At 40.9% G+C, this 14756-nt stretch overlaps 1 protein-coding gene across 1 annotated transcript in view; it reads left to right on the forward strand.

Annotated features, from left to right (window-relative positions):
* VPS4B (vacuolar protein sorting 4 homolog B) overlaps positions 1-14226 on the forward strand; it is a 42255-nt gene extending 28029 nt beyond the window's left edge. Inside the window, exons 9-11 of the mRNA XM_075921373.1 lie at positions 1667-1886; positions 8216-8356; positions 12697-14226. Of these exons, the coding sequence (XP_075777488.1) occupies positions 1667-1886; positions 8216-8356; positions 12697-12798 (463 nt within the window). The 3' untranslated portion in view covers positions 12799-14226. The remainder of the gene's footprint in view (positions 1-1666; positions 1887-8215; positions 8357-12696) is intronic.
* The last annotated feature ends 530 nt before the right edge of the window (positions 14227-14756 follow it).

Genomic DNA, 14756 nt, shown 5'->3' on the forward strand with positions numbered 1-14756 from the left:
CCACGTTACCATAGCTACACTGCTGTATGTATAGGTTGAATCTCTGTAGTTCGGCACCCTGGAGATCTGACTGGTGCCGAACCGGAGAATTTGCTAAACCCCAAGAGATCAGTACTCTCTAATAGCATTACCATGATTTCCATTGCTTACTGAGGGTTTTGTCCATGAAAGCTCAATACTATATATTTATTTTTTGTTAGTCTCTAAGGTGCTACAGGACTACTCATTTTTTAAAGTTAAGACTAACATGGCTACCCTCTGAGACTTCTGGGCTTTTAGAAGACATATGGGGTAAATTAGAGCTAAATAACAGCACAGAACACTGAGAACCAGGACTGGTGATTGTAAACAATTTTTATGGGACCACAAGAAACGGCCACATCCATGATAAGTGGACATCTTGCTACTAAAATCATGCTGGACCACAGATGTTGCCAGATCAGAGAAGTTCAACCTGTAGTCAGCTAGCTCGGTGAAAGTTACTGCAAATGTGTGTACACGAGGAGGGGAGTCACATTTGCAGTATAGCTGGAGCATAAAAGTTACATAATATAATTTGATGTACTGCTCTTTTAGGCATAAATCATACTGTGAAACTTCTAATGCATGGTAGTAGGTTTCATGTAGCTAGTTAATGTGTGGCAAGTAAACAGATTCATAATATCAGTGCTAGTGCTCCACACGCTCACTTCTCTCTCTCTCTCACATGCACACAAGCTCTAATACTCAGATTGCTTGCTTATTCTTTCTAGTTCTGTTACACGATTTGTTGATTTGCATAAACTCCTTTGCATTGAGTACAGGCAGTCCCCGAGTTACGCGGATCCGACTTATGTCGGATCCGCACTTACGAACGGGGCTGTCTCGCCCCGGAGCTCGCAGGCAGCGGGACCGCCCAGAGCGCAGCGGTCCCGCCACCTCGACCTCTGGGGCGAGAAAAGCTGCTCCGGGTGCCCCTGGTCTGCTGGGGACCGTCTCCAGCAGACCAGGGACACCTGGAGCAAAGCCGGGGAGGCGGAGGGGTCCCACACCTCTGAGGCTTTGCTCTGGCAAAGCCTCAGAGGCGCGGGACTCCACCACCGCTGCGGCTTTGCTCCCGGTGTCCCTGGTCTGCTGGAGACGGTCCCCAGCAGACCAGAGGCACCGGGAGCAAAGCCGCAGCGGCGGCAGGGTCCCGCACCTCTGAGGCTTTGCCACAGCAAAGCCTCAGAGGTGTGGGACCCCTCCGCCTCCCCGGCTTTGCTCCGGGTGTCCCTGGTCTGCTGGGGGGGGGGGGGGGGGGGGCGCAGCTAGTGCGCTCTCCCCTCCCCCCAGCAGACCAGGCTTTTGTTGTGGACCCTGGGGTAGAGCAGCTGGGGTGCTGCCAGGTTGGTCCTGCAGGGACCTACCTGGCAGCCCAGCTGTTCTGTCCCAGGCTCGAGATTCAGCCGCTGTTGAAACTGATCAGTGGCTGATTCCAGGAAGCTGGGGGCAGAGCAATTCTGCCTCCAGCTTCCTGTAGTCAGCCCCTGGTCAGTTTCAGCAGCAGCGGCTGAATCTGGAGCCAGTTCCGACTTACATACAAATTCAACTTAAGAACAAACCTATAGTCCCTATCTTGTATGTAACCTGGGTACTGCCTGTACTTGCAAGAGTCAGTGTTTCTGACTTTTTTTTTTTAATTAAGGTTTGAGAAGCGTATTTATATTCCTTTGCCTGAAGACCATGGCAGGACTGCTATGTTTAAGCTTCACCTTGGGAGCACTCCAAACAGCCTGACAGAATCAGACTATCGAGAGCTTGGAAAGAGAACTGATGGCTATTCTGGTGCTGACATAAGCGTCATTGTACGTGATGCACTGATGCAGCCTGTTAGGAAAGTGCAATCAGCCACTCACTTCAAAAAAGTAAGTATGTAAAATAAAAAATAAGTTGTGGAGTTTCCAACTCTGAGTTTCTAGAACTCAAGTCTTTTAGAATTTCTGGCAATTGAGCTTTTACCTTATAGTTCGTTAATGTTACTTATATGTGAATTTTCACATGCTTTTAATCTATGAAAAAATGTACATTCCTGGATAAAGAGCTTTTATCTTGGCTCTGTTTCAGAAAACTGGTCTTAAGCATGGGACTGGGATCCAGGAGTCAGTAACTTGAATTCCTGACTCTGGCAAATTGCTTCTGACTGCTATGTAAAGGGAATCATCAATTTCAAATCATCAACTTAAAACATGTTAAAAGTAACTAGCTTCAGGTATTCTATCATCCCTGAGCTCCACAAGAATTGGCAGAGGCTTTTATATTTGCATTTTCCTGTCATGTGTCTCTTCCCTGATGCTGTAAGAACCTGTACAGTAGGGAATTGCTAATACATGAGTTCTGAAAAATCTGCAGAGTAAATAAACTGGGGGAAAATAGAAGCTTTTTCTCCATCTTTAAACTCTAATAATCTTCGGAGTTACCTGTAACAAGTACAGGTAAAAATATTTTGACTTTAAGTTAATGGTGTCACTGGAGCATTCTGAGCAGGGATTGTATCTCACTATTTTGATAGCACCTAACATCTTGTGGATTACAGTTTCAGCACTTACCATGCAGTTGTACAATGAAAGGACTTTTAAAACTGTGCCATGAGAGTGAGTCCATGTGTGATGACTTGCAAGAATTTATATATTTAATACGGTCTATTTAAAAATGATTTTTCTAACTATTGGATTTGCAGGTTCAGCTTGAGCTGAAAGTCATCTAGGTTTTTTTCCATCTCACAGCTATCAAATCCTACATCCCAAATTAGGTCTATTACATTTGTGCAACAACTCTGGCTTCATAGGACTTGATAACTAATTCTGTTGATGCATGAAATGGAATAGAGTTCATTTTACCCACCTAGCTTGGCTGTGCAATACTAAAAAGCATTAAAAAGCCTTTCAAAACTATTTTTTGTCAGTATAGGCTGAACTCTCTCTGCATATACACTAGAAACAGAGCTATTGAGTAAGGTAGTGCTGTTCTTTCTATATAATCCATTTTCAGGGTAGAAACATACTACTACTACTACTACTACTACTACTATTAAACCCTTGTACTCAAAGTAGAGCATAGGTTATCTAGAAACACATGTAAATTATTTTTCTGCTACAAATGTTGTTAAATTACATCTCCCAGAAACACGTATATGCTTCTCTGCACAAGTGCACATGTTCTTTTCTTTTAGCAAAAATAAAATCTCCTTTATCATGTGTTTGCTTTTAAAAGCATTGTTTTCTGGGAGAAGCAGGATAACTGTCTTTTCTTGAGATGATGAAGGGATGCAATTTAATTTGTATTTGATCCAACACACTTTAGAGGATAGTGACTTCGTTCAAATCTGAAACACTTTTATTAGATGGAAATTAATTCACACATGGTGAGGTTTTTTTAGTAGAGTCTAAATTAAACTGAACTGCTACAGGTTGGACCTCACTGGTCTGGCATCCTCGAGACCTGACTGGTCCCGAACAAGGGGATTTACCAGATCAGGGAAGGTCCCTTCCCTCATGGCCACTGGGCATGGTCTCCAGCCTTCCCCCACTGCTGCCTCAGCCCCTTGGGGTTCTCCTCGGTCTTGCTACTCCTGGGGCTAGAGTGCAATGGCCAGAGCTGTGCAGCCGAGGAAGAGCTCCGCAGCTGCCTGGCTCCGCGGCCAGGGCGGAGGGACAGGGCCGAAGCTCCCTGGCTGTCACTGGGGTGGGGGCTGGAGTTCCCTGGCTGCTGGAGCCAGAATGCGGCCGGAGCTGTGGGGATGGGGCCAGAGCTCCCTGGCTGCCATTGGGATTGGAGCTTCCTGTCCAGGGCTGCAGGTCCATGGCTGTGGCCAGGCTAGAGCTCCCCGTCTCTTAGGGCGAGGGAGTTCTGCTGGGGCCAGAACTCCTCCCCGTGCCATCCAGGGTCACCACCACCCTCACACATGCTTGCCTCCTGGCGGAGTCACCACTGCCCCTTATGGCACTCCTCGCCCACCAGACCTCCCTCTTCCTGGGCTCTGTGGTCCCGGAACATCTGTGGCCAATGCAGGACCACTTATATTGCTGGAGCAGGGAGATCCAGTTAAGGGAGGTACAATCTATACAATTATTTTTGGTTGAAGCTAGGGTTCTCATCCAAAATCACTTTCTAAGTAACACTTTCAGCTTCATAACACACATGACAAGGAGGGAGCTATTGCTGTTTTTACAGATGAAGAAATTGAAGCACAGCTACTAAGGCTGTATGTACACTACAAAAATTGTATTGAAGACATAGTTGTCCCTTACCTAACTAGAGCAGTTAAACTTTGTAAGATGCTGTAGCCTCAGACATGATTTTAGCCTGATTTGTGTGATGCATTGCAACATCTTAGTGTGTCCTGGACCTAATCATTTTAATTATGCTGTAACTAAGTTGTACAATAGTTTATGTATTCTAAACAGGCCCAAAACTATTTGTCCAATGTCCCCAAGTGCAAGGCAGAGATGGGACTAGAACCCTGGTCTCTAGTTCCATTTCTTCTCTAATAAAGACCATTGCTTCATCCCTGAGCTCTTATTTGTTCTTGCCTTACAGTGTTAATTACAGTAACCTTGCATATCCTGGATAGATGCACATTTCTTGCTTGCTCGCTCCCTTGAATGTTAGCAGCTAAATGGTCAGTAGTACCAAAGGCTACTAACAGATCTGATGATAAACTGGAGAAACTATTCAGATTCCATCACAAGAATAGACTGCTAACTGAAGGAATCAGTAGCTGCTGAACTTTTTTTCATATGATTTAGCCAGATCTACTCCAAATATAACTGGAAATTCCTTTATCCTGGTGGTGAATAAATTTTTTTAAAGAAATTAAATTAATACATTTTAATACTTACCTTTTTAAGTTAAAAATGTTGTATATGTGAAGTGACCTATGCTAAGGAGTAAGCTTTCACTCTAATATATTATTATTGGTTTTTTTTAGTTAAGCAGTACATATTACATGTGAAAGTTACTAGCTGAGCACTAATCAGAATTTGTTAGTTTTAAATGCAAAACATGTTTTACTAATTTTTTTCTTATGTATCCAAAACATTTAAGGTAGTTTTATTTTAACACATAAGAATATTAAGTATTTAGTTCATACTTAATTGAAACCAAACTTCATTCTAATTTAAATATATCTTGACACATCTTGAATAAAAATTAATCTAAGTGCATCAGTCACCATTTTCTAACATAATAAAAATGCGCAAAATTAAGAATCTGAGGAAATGTAAGTAAAGTGCTGTAATTGCTTCAATAACCACGTATGACACAGCCTTTTGATTAGCAAAAAGGAAAGCATAGTATAAACACTGTATTTGGCTGTAAATCAGCATGCTTTAATGTTCATTTGCCAGAGAGAATCAACGTAGGAAAAGAAAAAGTGACAGTGCAAAACAAGACTTCTAAAATTGATTATTTAAATCAAGGATTCCCGCTTGCTGATTTAAATACAGGTTGAATCTCCCATATCTGGGACACTCTGATCCGGCAACATCTGTGGTCTGGCATGGATGTTGCTAGACTAAAGAGCCCCAGGAGCAGGAGCTGGCCAAGTGAATGCGGGATTTACAGAGTCCCAGCTGGGCCAGCAGCAGCAAGGCAGGGGAACACTGGCGTCACCAAGGCCAGGTGGCAGTGGGGAGCCTCCCCCATGCCGGGAAACCCCGGTGTCAGTGGGGTCAGCGACAGCCAGGGAACGGCCTCAGCAGTAGCAGGGCTGGGATAGCCAGGAAGTTCTGACCAGGAAACCCCTGGTGGCAGCAGGACCCAGCAGTGGCTCCGGAGCTCCAGCAGTCAGGCCAAGCAGCAGCCGGAGAGTCCCAGCCCCAGAAGGGAAACCCAGAATCAGTGGGGCCAGGTGGAATCAGGGAGCCTCTGTCCCAACTGGGGAACCCCTGGTGTCAGTGGGGTCATGTGGCCAGAGAGCCTCTGGGAGGGGCCAGAGGTGGCCGGGGAACCCCAGGAAACCCTCAGCGGCCAGATGGCCCAGGGCTGGGAAACCCCGAGGTAGCAGAGCTGGTGGCGGTCAGGCAGCCCTGGCTGGGAAGTCCCTAGCAACACCTGGCTCAGCAGGGCAGGGAGGCTTGGCCGGGCCAGTTTGAGCTGGGCAGCGGCAGGGTGGGGAGCCCCAACCTTGGGAGCACCAGGGAGAGGAGCTGTAACTGGTGCAGCCAGCAGGGGAGCCTTGACCTTCCCTGGTCCCGCAAATTCCCTGTTCTAGGACAGCTCAGGTCCTGAGAGTGCTGGACCAGGAAGATACAATCTGTAGTAATTAAAATTGATCATTTAAACCACTGATTTAAATTACCCACCTACCCTGCTTTATCCCAGTATTCTCCATAGCCTTCCTTAAGAGTAGAAATAGGGGAATAACTAGTGATACTGTCAGTGTGAGGAATTTATCCACCATCTATTTTAAAACTGACTTGCCTTTCTGCAAGGAAATATTGATAATCTGTCAGCAAGCCTAATCTCTTCCTACTGGTTTTTTGTTTTCTTTACTACTGTTCCTTGTTTGATTGTAAACTCTGTGGTTGAGGATTTCATTTTCTTTTTAAATTCACAAAATGCCTTAATCTACTGGATATCTCTCTAGACGAGGGGTGGGGACCTCCGGCCCGGGGGCTGGATGCAGCCCTCGGTATGCCTGGATCCAGACCTAAAGCTCAGGGCCACCCCCGGCATTGAGGAGCCCATGCTGGTGCTCCAATGCCCCTGCAGTCCCTCTGGGGGCTAGAGTGCACAAAATCTATTAAGCTGCCTCACCTACCCCCCAAGGCTGTGATATGCAAGGGGAATGTGGGGAGTGTCTTTCTCCTCAGTCATGGGCCATGATGAGGGGTTTTTTCTACTTCTCACTTGTGCGCGAGCCCTCAACTGATTTTTCTGTGGGTCAGTGGCCCCTAATCCAAAAATGGTTCCCCACCCCTGCTCTATCAAACTATCAAGCACACTGGCATTTCAAGGAGGCTGCATTAGGTAATATGGGGAAGAGGAAGGAGGATAAGATAATTTTTTTTCCAAATCTGGAGCTGGTTGAGTCTATATGAGATTTAAAAAAAAAAAAATCTATAGCCTGAAAGGGAATGAGTACTGGAGAGCTATCAAATAATGAAGTACTGTTGCAGTATATAGAGTAGCAAAAAGGGCAGATGGTCAGGACCTGTAGTCTTGTTTTTATCAAAATATTTTATCTGTGTAGTGAGCTTAGCTTATCTACTCTATTGTGCCTTGTGGGATACAGACACTTTAATCGTGGGTTTCAAGAGCTTAGTTGTGTTAATGTATTACATTAGTTCAGTGTGGCTCTCCCAATGCAGAGTAAGCCATTGCTCGCTTTGAAAATGAACAGTCAATTTAAATGTATAGGCAGGCTACAAAACAAAATATTCAATGTAGCGTAAGACTCATTAGATACATTCCCCCCAAATCCCTGCACTTTAAAAGTAGTTTGCAAGTATTCTGAATTATTGAAGATGTGTTATCCAGCAAATGACAATGTAAAATAGCATTGTCAGCACTAGTTACACTACGTAAAAACATGAGGCAACTGTCATATCTATATTGGATATATGACTGTGGAAATAATTAATAAACATTACCTTTTTTCTCTCACTAGATGGCCCCACTTTCCAATTCAAGTCCTCATGCAAGAGCTAGAAAGCAGCTCAGACTCTGTGGCAAGCAACTTCTCTGGCACTGAGAGTCAATTACAACAACTTAGGCCATACCCAGCCTCAAAGCAGATGAGATTTCCATGAAGTGACCTTTATATCCATATACTTCTGCCACAACCCTCATGGCTTCTGTTTCACAGGGCTTTAGCAAGGAACGGAGACGACTAGTGGGAGGGGGAAGTCACACTAAAGAAAGTGCATTCTTTTCAGAAAAGAATCAACATTTATTTCAGCTGTGAAGACCCTTATATGCTTAAACTATAGTTAGTAAATGTTCACTCCTTTTTAGAAACATAAGACCAAATGGGTGGTTTACCGGTAGTAAAAGTTTACCATCTTTTGGAAGGTGAGAGTAAAATAACTTCCCCCTCTCATTCCTTGCAGAGTAAATAGTGAAAAGTTCTCTCAATATTGATCACTTTCTGCAGTAAACAGTGTATTGACTAGCTTTCTATTTGGCTTCAGTCTGTGGTCTATAAATATTTCTGTAATGCTTCACTTAAATGACTTTTTCTTTTTATTTCCAGGTGAAAGCACCATCACTGACTAATCCAAATATTTTGGTAGAAGACATGCTTACGCCATGCTCCCCAGGTGATCCTGACGCCATTGAAATGACCTGGATGGATGTTCCAGGGGATAAGCTGTTGGAGCCTGTTGTGTCCATGGTCAGAATTTTGTTTTTATTATTAAATGTGTTCCTTCATGTGTCATATAACTTTAAGATAATCCTAAAGTTTTCCACATGTGGGTGCTTGCAATTAGGGACCTAAATTAGCAGCCTGGTTTCAGAAGGGTTGAGCACACCCACAAGCACTTAGTTAATCCCAGAATGCTATCACGAGTCTGGTTTAGTTTGTTCCATGGTACTAAACCCTTTTGTTATGCAGAGTGGACTCTTTCTACCCTGATTACAACTTTCCCATATTCATCCTGCCTGTCTACTGACCTGCAGCTAAAGCGTTTCTCATCAGTGTAAATTGTGTACCTATCAAATGTCTCCTCCACTCTTCATCCCTGCTTTTCAGTGATCCCTATCACGTGAACACCCTTCAGCTTTCTCACCTTTGTCACTAATATTTCCATTGCTGTCATCTCCAAATCTCAGGATTGTATTACTGTATTGAGAGAATGTAATAAATTGTTACACTGCAGGCTAGTGTTAACATATTGAAATTAATGCTGAAGACTCCCATTATCAAATATAGTTTTGTGACAAGTGATTATATATGTATCTAATTGTGGTTTCAGTGGATTTCTCAAAAAAGGTGTGTGTGAGGGCCCCATCTTTCCTTTCCTCCACTAATAATTCCTTTATTCATTGTCTCTCTAAAGTATTTTCTGTTTAGTCTGTAGCACAGACTATATTTATCTTATGTAGAGAAACAGTCCTCTCCTGAGAAGCAGGATCATAGACTTTGGTTCAGTCCAGTTCAGTCAATAGTGAAATTTATTACATGACACTTATTGCTGCGATATTTTTTCAAAGAACTGCAAGACTAGATATGTAGAAAATACTGCATATAGGTATTTTTGGCTGGAGAAAAAGTTAGGGGGAGACTTGAGCTGCCACTGTGCATGTTGCACCTATTGGAAGTAATGAATGAAAGATTTCATCAAACCATTTGGGCTCATCTAATTTAAAAGTGCTAGCTGAGTCTCTTAGCTACAACTTTTATTCAGGGTAAAAGTAATCTGCATAGAGGACTTTTAATTAGTAGTAGTAATGATCTCAGACTAAATAGGAGCTAGCCCCAAGGCACTTGTTGCTTATTCAGCAGGAAGTATAATGTTCCCTGTAATCTGTGCACTTGTGCGTCTGCTCATGAGAAATTCAGATGCTGCCCAGCTGACTAGCAGAGAGCTCACAAATAGGTTTTGTATTTGTATTGGAGGTGCATGTTTGCACATGCCTCAGTGTACATAAAAACATGTATTCTGCACATGGATGGAAAAGTTAGAGGGAACATTAGCAGGAAGCCACCTCATGTTCCCATGATTATCTGTTTGTCTCAAATAGAAAAAATAAAGCCAGCATACATTATAAGCTGCCAGTTGAATGGCAGATTCTTTTGACTCGGTATCTCTGGCATGACTAGGGAGTTCTGTAAGCAGTAGCAAGAGTCTATTTGCTGCACTTATAGAGAACTTTACATGGTTCTGTGTGTGTGTTGACCCTGTTCTTAGTATACAGCATTTGAAAACAAACTCTCTTTCACCATGGATGTCTGACTGTGCTTTTTACTGTCCGTATCAGAACTTCTATGTGAAACTGACTAATCTAATTTTGCCATCCATTCTGATACAGTTTTTAAAAGCCTCTATATCTGGAATTAACTTCTGTTAGAAATTAGTTCTTTACTTCATTTTCAGTGTTTCTCCATGTCCTTTACCCAAAATAAAAATAAACACTAACCATGTTGAATCTGTGCACCCTCAGTGTGCATATGCATAAGTTAGTCATAGGCGTGTGCAAAACTGCACACGCCCAACTTTGTAAGTCTAGCCCTGCATCTCTGTCTGATGGTCTAACAGGATTTCTGTCTACCTTTTGGGTACTACAGAGAGCTGGTGTTACACTTTGGAAACTACCCAGACCTGTAAAGGATTCTGTCACCACCTTGGTATTTGGAGGGCCTTTTTACTGTGTGGTTATGGTTCAGATCCCTTACACCAATAGCAGCCCACAAGTATAAGGTGTTCCCCGGCTCTCACTAACCTACTTAGGCTTTTGCAAAGTGACTCCAACCCGTGTAGTCTTAGTATCCACCCGGGTACGTTCTCCCAGGCACTTAGATTATCCCCTGCCGGTTTGACGCCAGCCCCCTATTCACCATGCTGTGTGCACACATCACACAGATTGCCCAACAGAGAACTGTTTGGAACAAAAATGAACAGAATTTTATTTAATAGAAAATCCACAGATTCAAAGATGAAATAGAGAAGGAAAGAAAACATCATGCTTGTGTGTGTGTCAAAAGACATAACCTCAGGCTTTACGCTTCTGTATCAGATAAATTCCTCATTTCTAATACAGTTTACCCATTGCCTTAATATAGTTTCCCAGCCTACCTCCTAGCTATTAGAGGGATCTAGTATTCACAGCCTTGAGACTATCTCCATCTTCTCCTCCCTCCCCCCCCCCCCAAAAAAAAAAACCCTTCCTCATCAGTTCCAGGTCTGCTTTTAAAAGTTTTTTTTCTCTCTTTATTCTCAATCCATGATGTTTCATGGTTAATCAGTTACAAAAATTCCTTCTGGTTTGACGTTGGGGCACTGTTATGGTCTTTTCAACTTTGAGTTATTTCAGACACTTTCCATTACTATAATAGTTCACTGTTGACCTTTCCTGAGCTAGCCAATGGAGAGTTTCTTGAAGCCTGAAGCTGATTTCATGTAAATATCTGTTTTGGGAGGTGCCCCCCATGCCTGACTCTTCATCTGCACTGTATAGTGCTGCTGCAGTTGCAGCACTTTTTTTATATATATATATATATATATATATATATATAATATACACTCTCTCTCTCTCTCTCTCTCTCTCTCTCTCTCTTGTGTATATCTCATGATTTAGTTTAGAACAGTGTTTCTCAACCAGTGGTACAAATACCTTTAGGGGTACTTGAGAGAAGCCGGGGGGGGGGGGGGAGGGGTACATCAACACAACTGAAATTTGGAGAAAACTTAATTTTTGTTTTAAGTTTTACGGCGATTTATTATTTTTATATTTTTTACACCCAAAAATGTCATTACCTGCCTGGCTACAATTAAGCTGTTTAAACAAATATGGTGCAATAGTAGGGGGGAAAAATTGTGTGTCTGAAAATTGTAGGTACTGGGGGTACTTATAATTTTTTTAAGGGGTACTTTATAAAAAAAAAAAGGTTGAGAAACACTGGTTTAGAACATAAGATTTCATAAAGCCCTTACTCAACATATTTTATAGTACAGTAATATTTATATGCAGTCAGTTGAGTTAACTGTTTATTTTGGAGGGTTCAAACCTTCTGTCCTCCCCTTGGGGTGCATATACCTAGATTGTTTCCTCTGGGGTTATTAGACATATTTAAGGAATCCCATGTTCATATCTTTCAGTGTTTTGAAATCAGCTGTTGTTCTTAATCAGATAAGGCTTTAATTCTTTTAAATTATTTTAGTATCTGTTGCCATTTCATTTGTGTTTTCTGTCTACAAAATAGCCCTGTTAAAGTTTAATGTGTTTGTCACATTTTTTTAATGTATCTACTCCAGTTGGTCAATATCACCTAGGATTAAAACCACAATTTCTTATCCCAAATATTAGTGCTTTTTATCTCTGGGGTTCTGGCTTCATAGATGTTTGCTAAAAACAGGGGTAAAAGTTTAGGAAAATGCCATGTTATGGTGGTGGTTGGCTGAATTGAAATAATACAGGTATTACCCTTTTGAGACTTGTAAAAACTGGTTTTTGTAATTGGAGGCAGTTAGCCTATCAATCATGAATAGCTAAACTTGACTAGATATTAGTTGTAAAAGATTTGCTTTATATATCAATTCAACTTCTATAGTATTATACCATGTAGTATACTTGGGAACACTTGGGTTTTTTCCCTACCTTTATATAAATTATTGTAGTTAAACTTGTGATAGTGAGCAACATTCAATAGACCCATCATATGAAGCTATTCTTCCCTTCTACTAAGCAATGATGAGCCAAATTGTGTGCTAGTCACTGTAGAAAGTTATTTACTGGCTAAGGTTTCACTGTTAGAAATGTCACTAATATGCCTTTGTCTTTATTAATTGACCACATTTTGGGTTATGGAAATTATACATGTAAATGTTTAGGTTTAGTTAGACTTCTGTGCAATTTATTAATTCCATGTTCCAGGGTTGTACCAGTTGATTTTTTTCCAGTGCGCATATTAGCAGGAAGATTATTGGATGTGATATTGTTGTTAATGTTGTATTTATGAAAATGTGTGTAGTTCTTAATATATTCATCTTTCTTATTTTCTTTCTCTAACAGCCTGATATGCTAAGGTCACTAGCTAACACAAAACCAACAGTAAATGAACAGGATCTGGAAAAATTGAAGAAATTTACAGAAGACTTTGGTCAGGAAGGCTAAACCAAAGAAAGTTGTAGAACTCGACCTAATGTTTTCTCCTCTTTGCCTCTTTATTAATGGCATTTCAAATAATTGCCAATGAAAAAAATCACTTCCTTCTTACTTTGCACATGGAATAGAAGATATCTTTGCAAAGTCCCTTTGAGCTTTTGTATTGTATTGTTTTCCTCAAATGTCTGTTGAATGTCTTCTACAGAAAGTAATACAAAGAGCATAATTTTAGGATCATATGGCAAAACAAAAGTGATGTGATAAATTGTATTTAAATATTAGGAATCTCTTAAAAGATAAGTTGTTTTACTTAATGTTAAATTTTAGATAATATCTGGTATGCCTGGCTATAAATTATTTATAAACTCCCATCGGGCCCAGCAACAGATGACCTTTTTTGGGGTGGGAGAGGACAGTGTGTAACTGCATCAAGTGTTCTGAATGTCAGTCAATTAGCCTGTACATCAATTGCTTTATTTTCAGCTAGAAAAATGACAACATTTGCTAGTAAATCAGATATTGCAAATGTAGGTGTCCTGTAAAATAAGTACGCAAAGAACACTGTGATGGGGGCAAGTATTTTGAACATATATAATGGTCAGTACTTACGATAAATACTGATCTTGAACTGGTATTTGGTTCTTTTTCTGCCATGCTGTGTTGAATTGTTGCCTTAAAAATAGCAAACTTTTTTTGTTTTTTAATTCTACTTGCTGAGACACCTGTCACTGTGCAATCTAGCAAAGACTCACAAAATTTAAGTATCTTGGAAGAAAGTTCTACAGATTTTTTTTTTCCAGCCAGTTACTTTCACCAGAAGTTTTAACCAAACATACCAAATATTTTAGAGTACTTGCATAAGATTACATAATTGAAGTCCTGCAAGGTATAACCAGTTTTTGAATGTTGTAAGAGAGGTACTTCTGCAACTAACTAGCGAACTTATTTTTGGAACTTGGGAAATTTAGGGAGGAAGTAGTAAAAGGCTACAGCTTTGAGATGATGGGTTAAATTGTCCTTAAGTACCTCTTCAAGTACAGTGCTGAAACTTCTTCTCTAAAAAAAAAATAGAAAAGTAGAATCGTGTTATTTCCAGTGACATTTTCTAATGGAGTATCGATTCTCAGATGTGCCTGAATGTAACTTACAACACTATAGTGTCAGCATTGTTTGTGCCTTGTAAGTTTGCACTGTAGATATGAAAGGTCATTGAGGTATTTAGAATGCAGTACATTCCATTATTACTGTAAAATTCTATCCCTACATATGCTTTGTTTAAACTAACTTGCATTACAAAAATTTGCACATTTCGTAGATATACTATATGGTCACCTTTTGATGGGTTCGGTTTTCTTTTTTGTACATATTTTGTGTAATGTACAAATCAGGAGTGGTGAAATTTGCTGTACTTAAATGAAGTAAAATGTCATAGTTCAACAGCTATGTTTCGTTTTTTCCTTCAATATTTTCAAGGGGGCCCTGGACAAACTTTCTAATGCAGTTCATAGATATAGTTTGCACTATTACACAGAAGCAATCTTTAGCTATTTCTTATAATCCACATGTTGCTAAAACTTCATTTCCTCTCCAATAACCTTTCACTGTCTGTATACACCCAATTTCTTTGTCATTCGTGTCAATGAAATAATTGTGCCTTTCTCATGTTGCAGTCTGTGTGCATAATTCTAAATATTTACAACCCTGACAAAATTCAAACTAGAGTAGAGACTAAGTTTAGTGCAGTCTTGCAATTCTCAGAGATATATCCTGGAAATGCAGGCTTGTATTATGCATTTTAGTTGTGGGAAGTATTCTGTGTTCAATATTTTCACTATATAGGTTTAACAATTTGCATTTCTTATTTGTAATGAGGTCCACAAATCTATGACATGGGATATGCTCTATGCAACCTTGGAAATTCACCAGATTTGTCAATCAGAGATAATGAAAGTACGGCTCCAACTCTG

Source organism: Pelodiscus sinensis, chromosome 2 (genome assembly GCF_049634645.1).
Source record: "Pelodiscus sinensis isolate JC-2024 chromosome 2, ASM4963464v1, whole genome shotgun sequence".
NCBI lineage: Eukaryota > Metazoa > Chordata > Testudines > Trionychidae > Pelodiscus > Pelodiscus sinensis.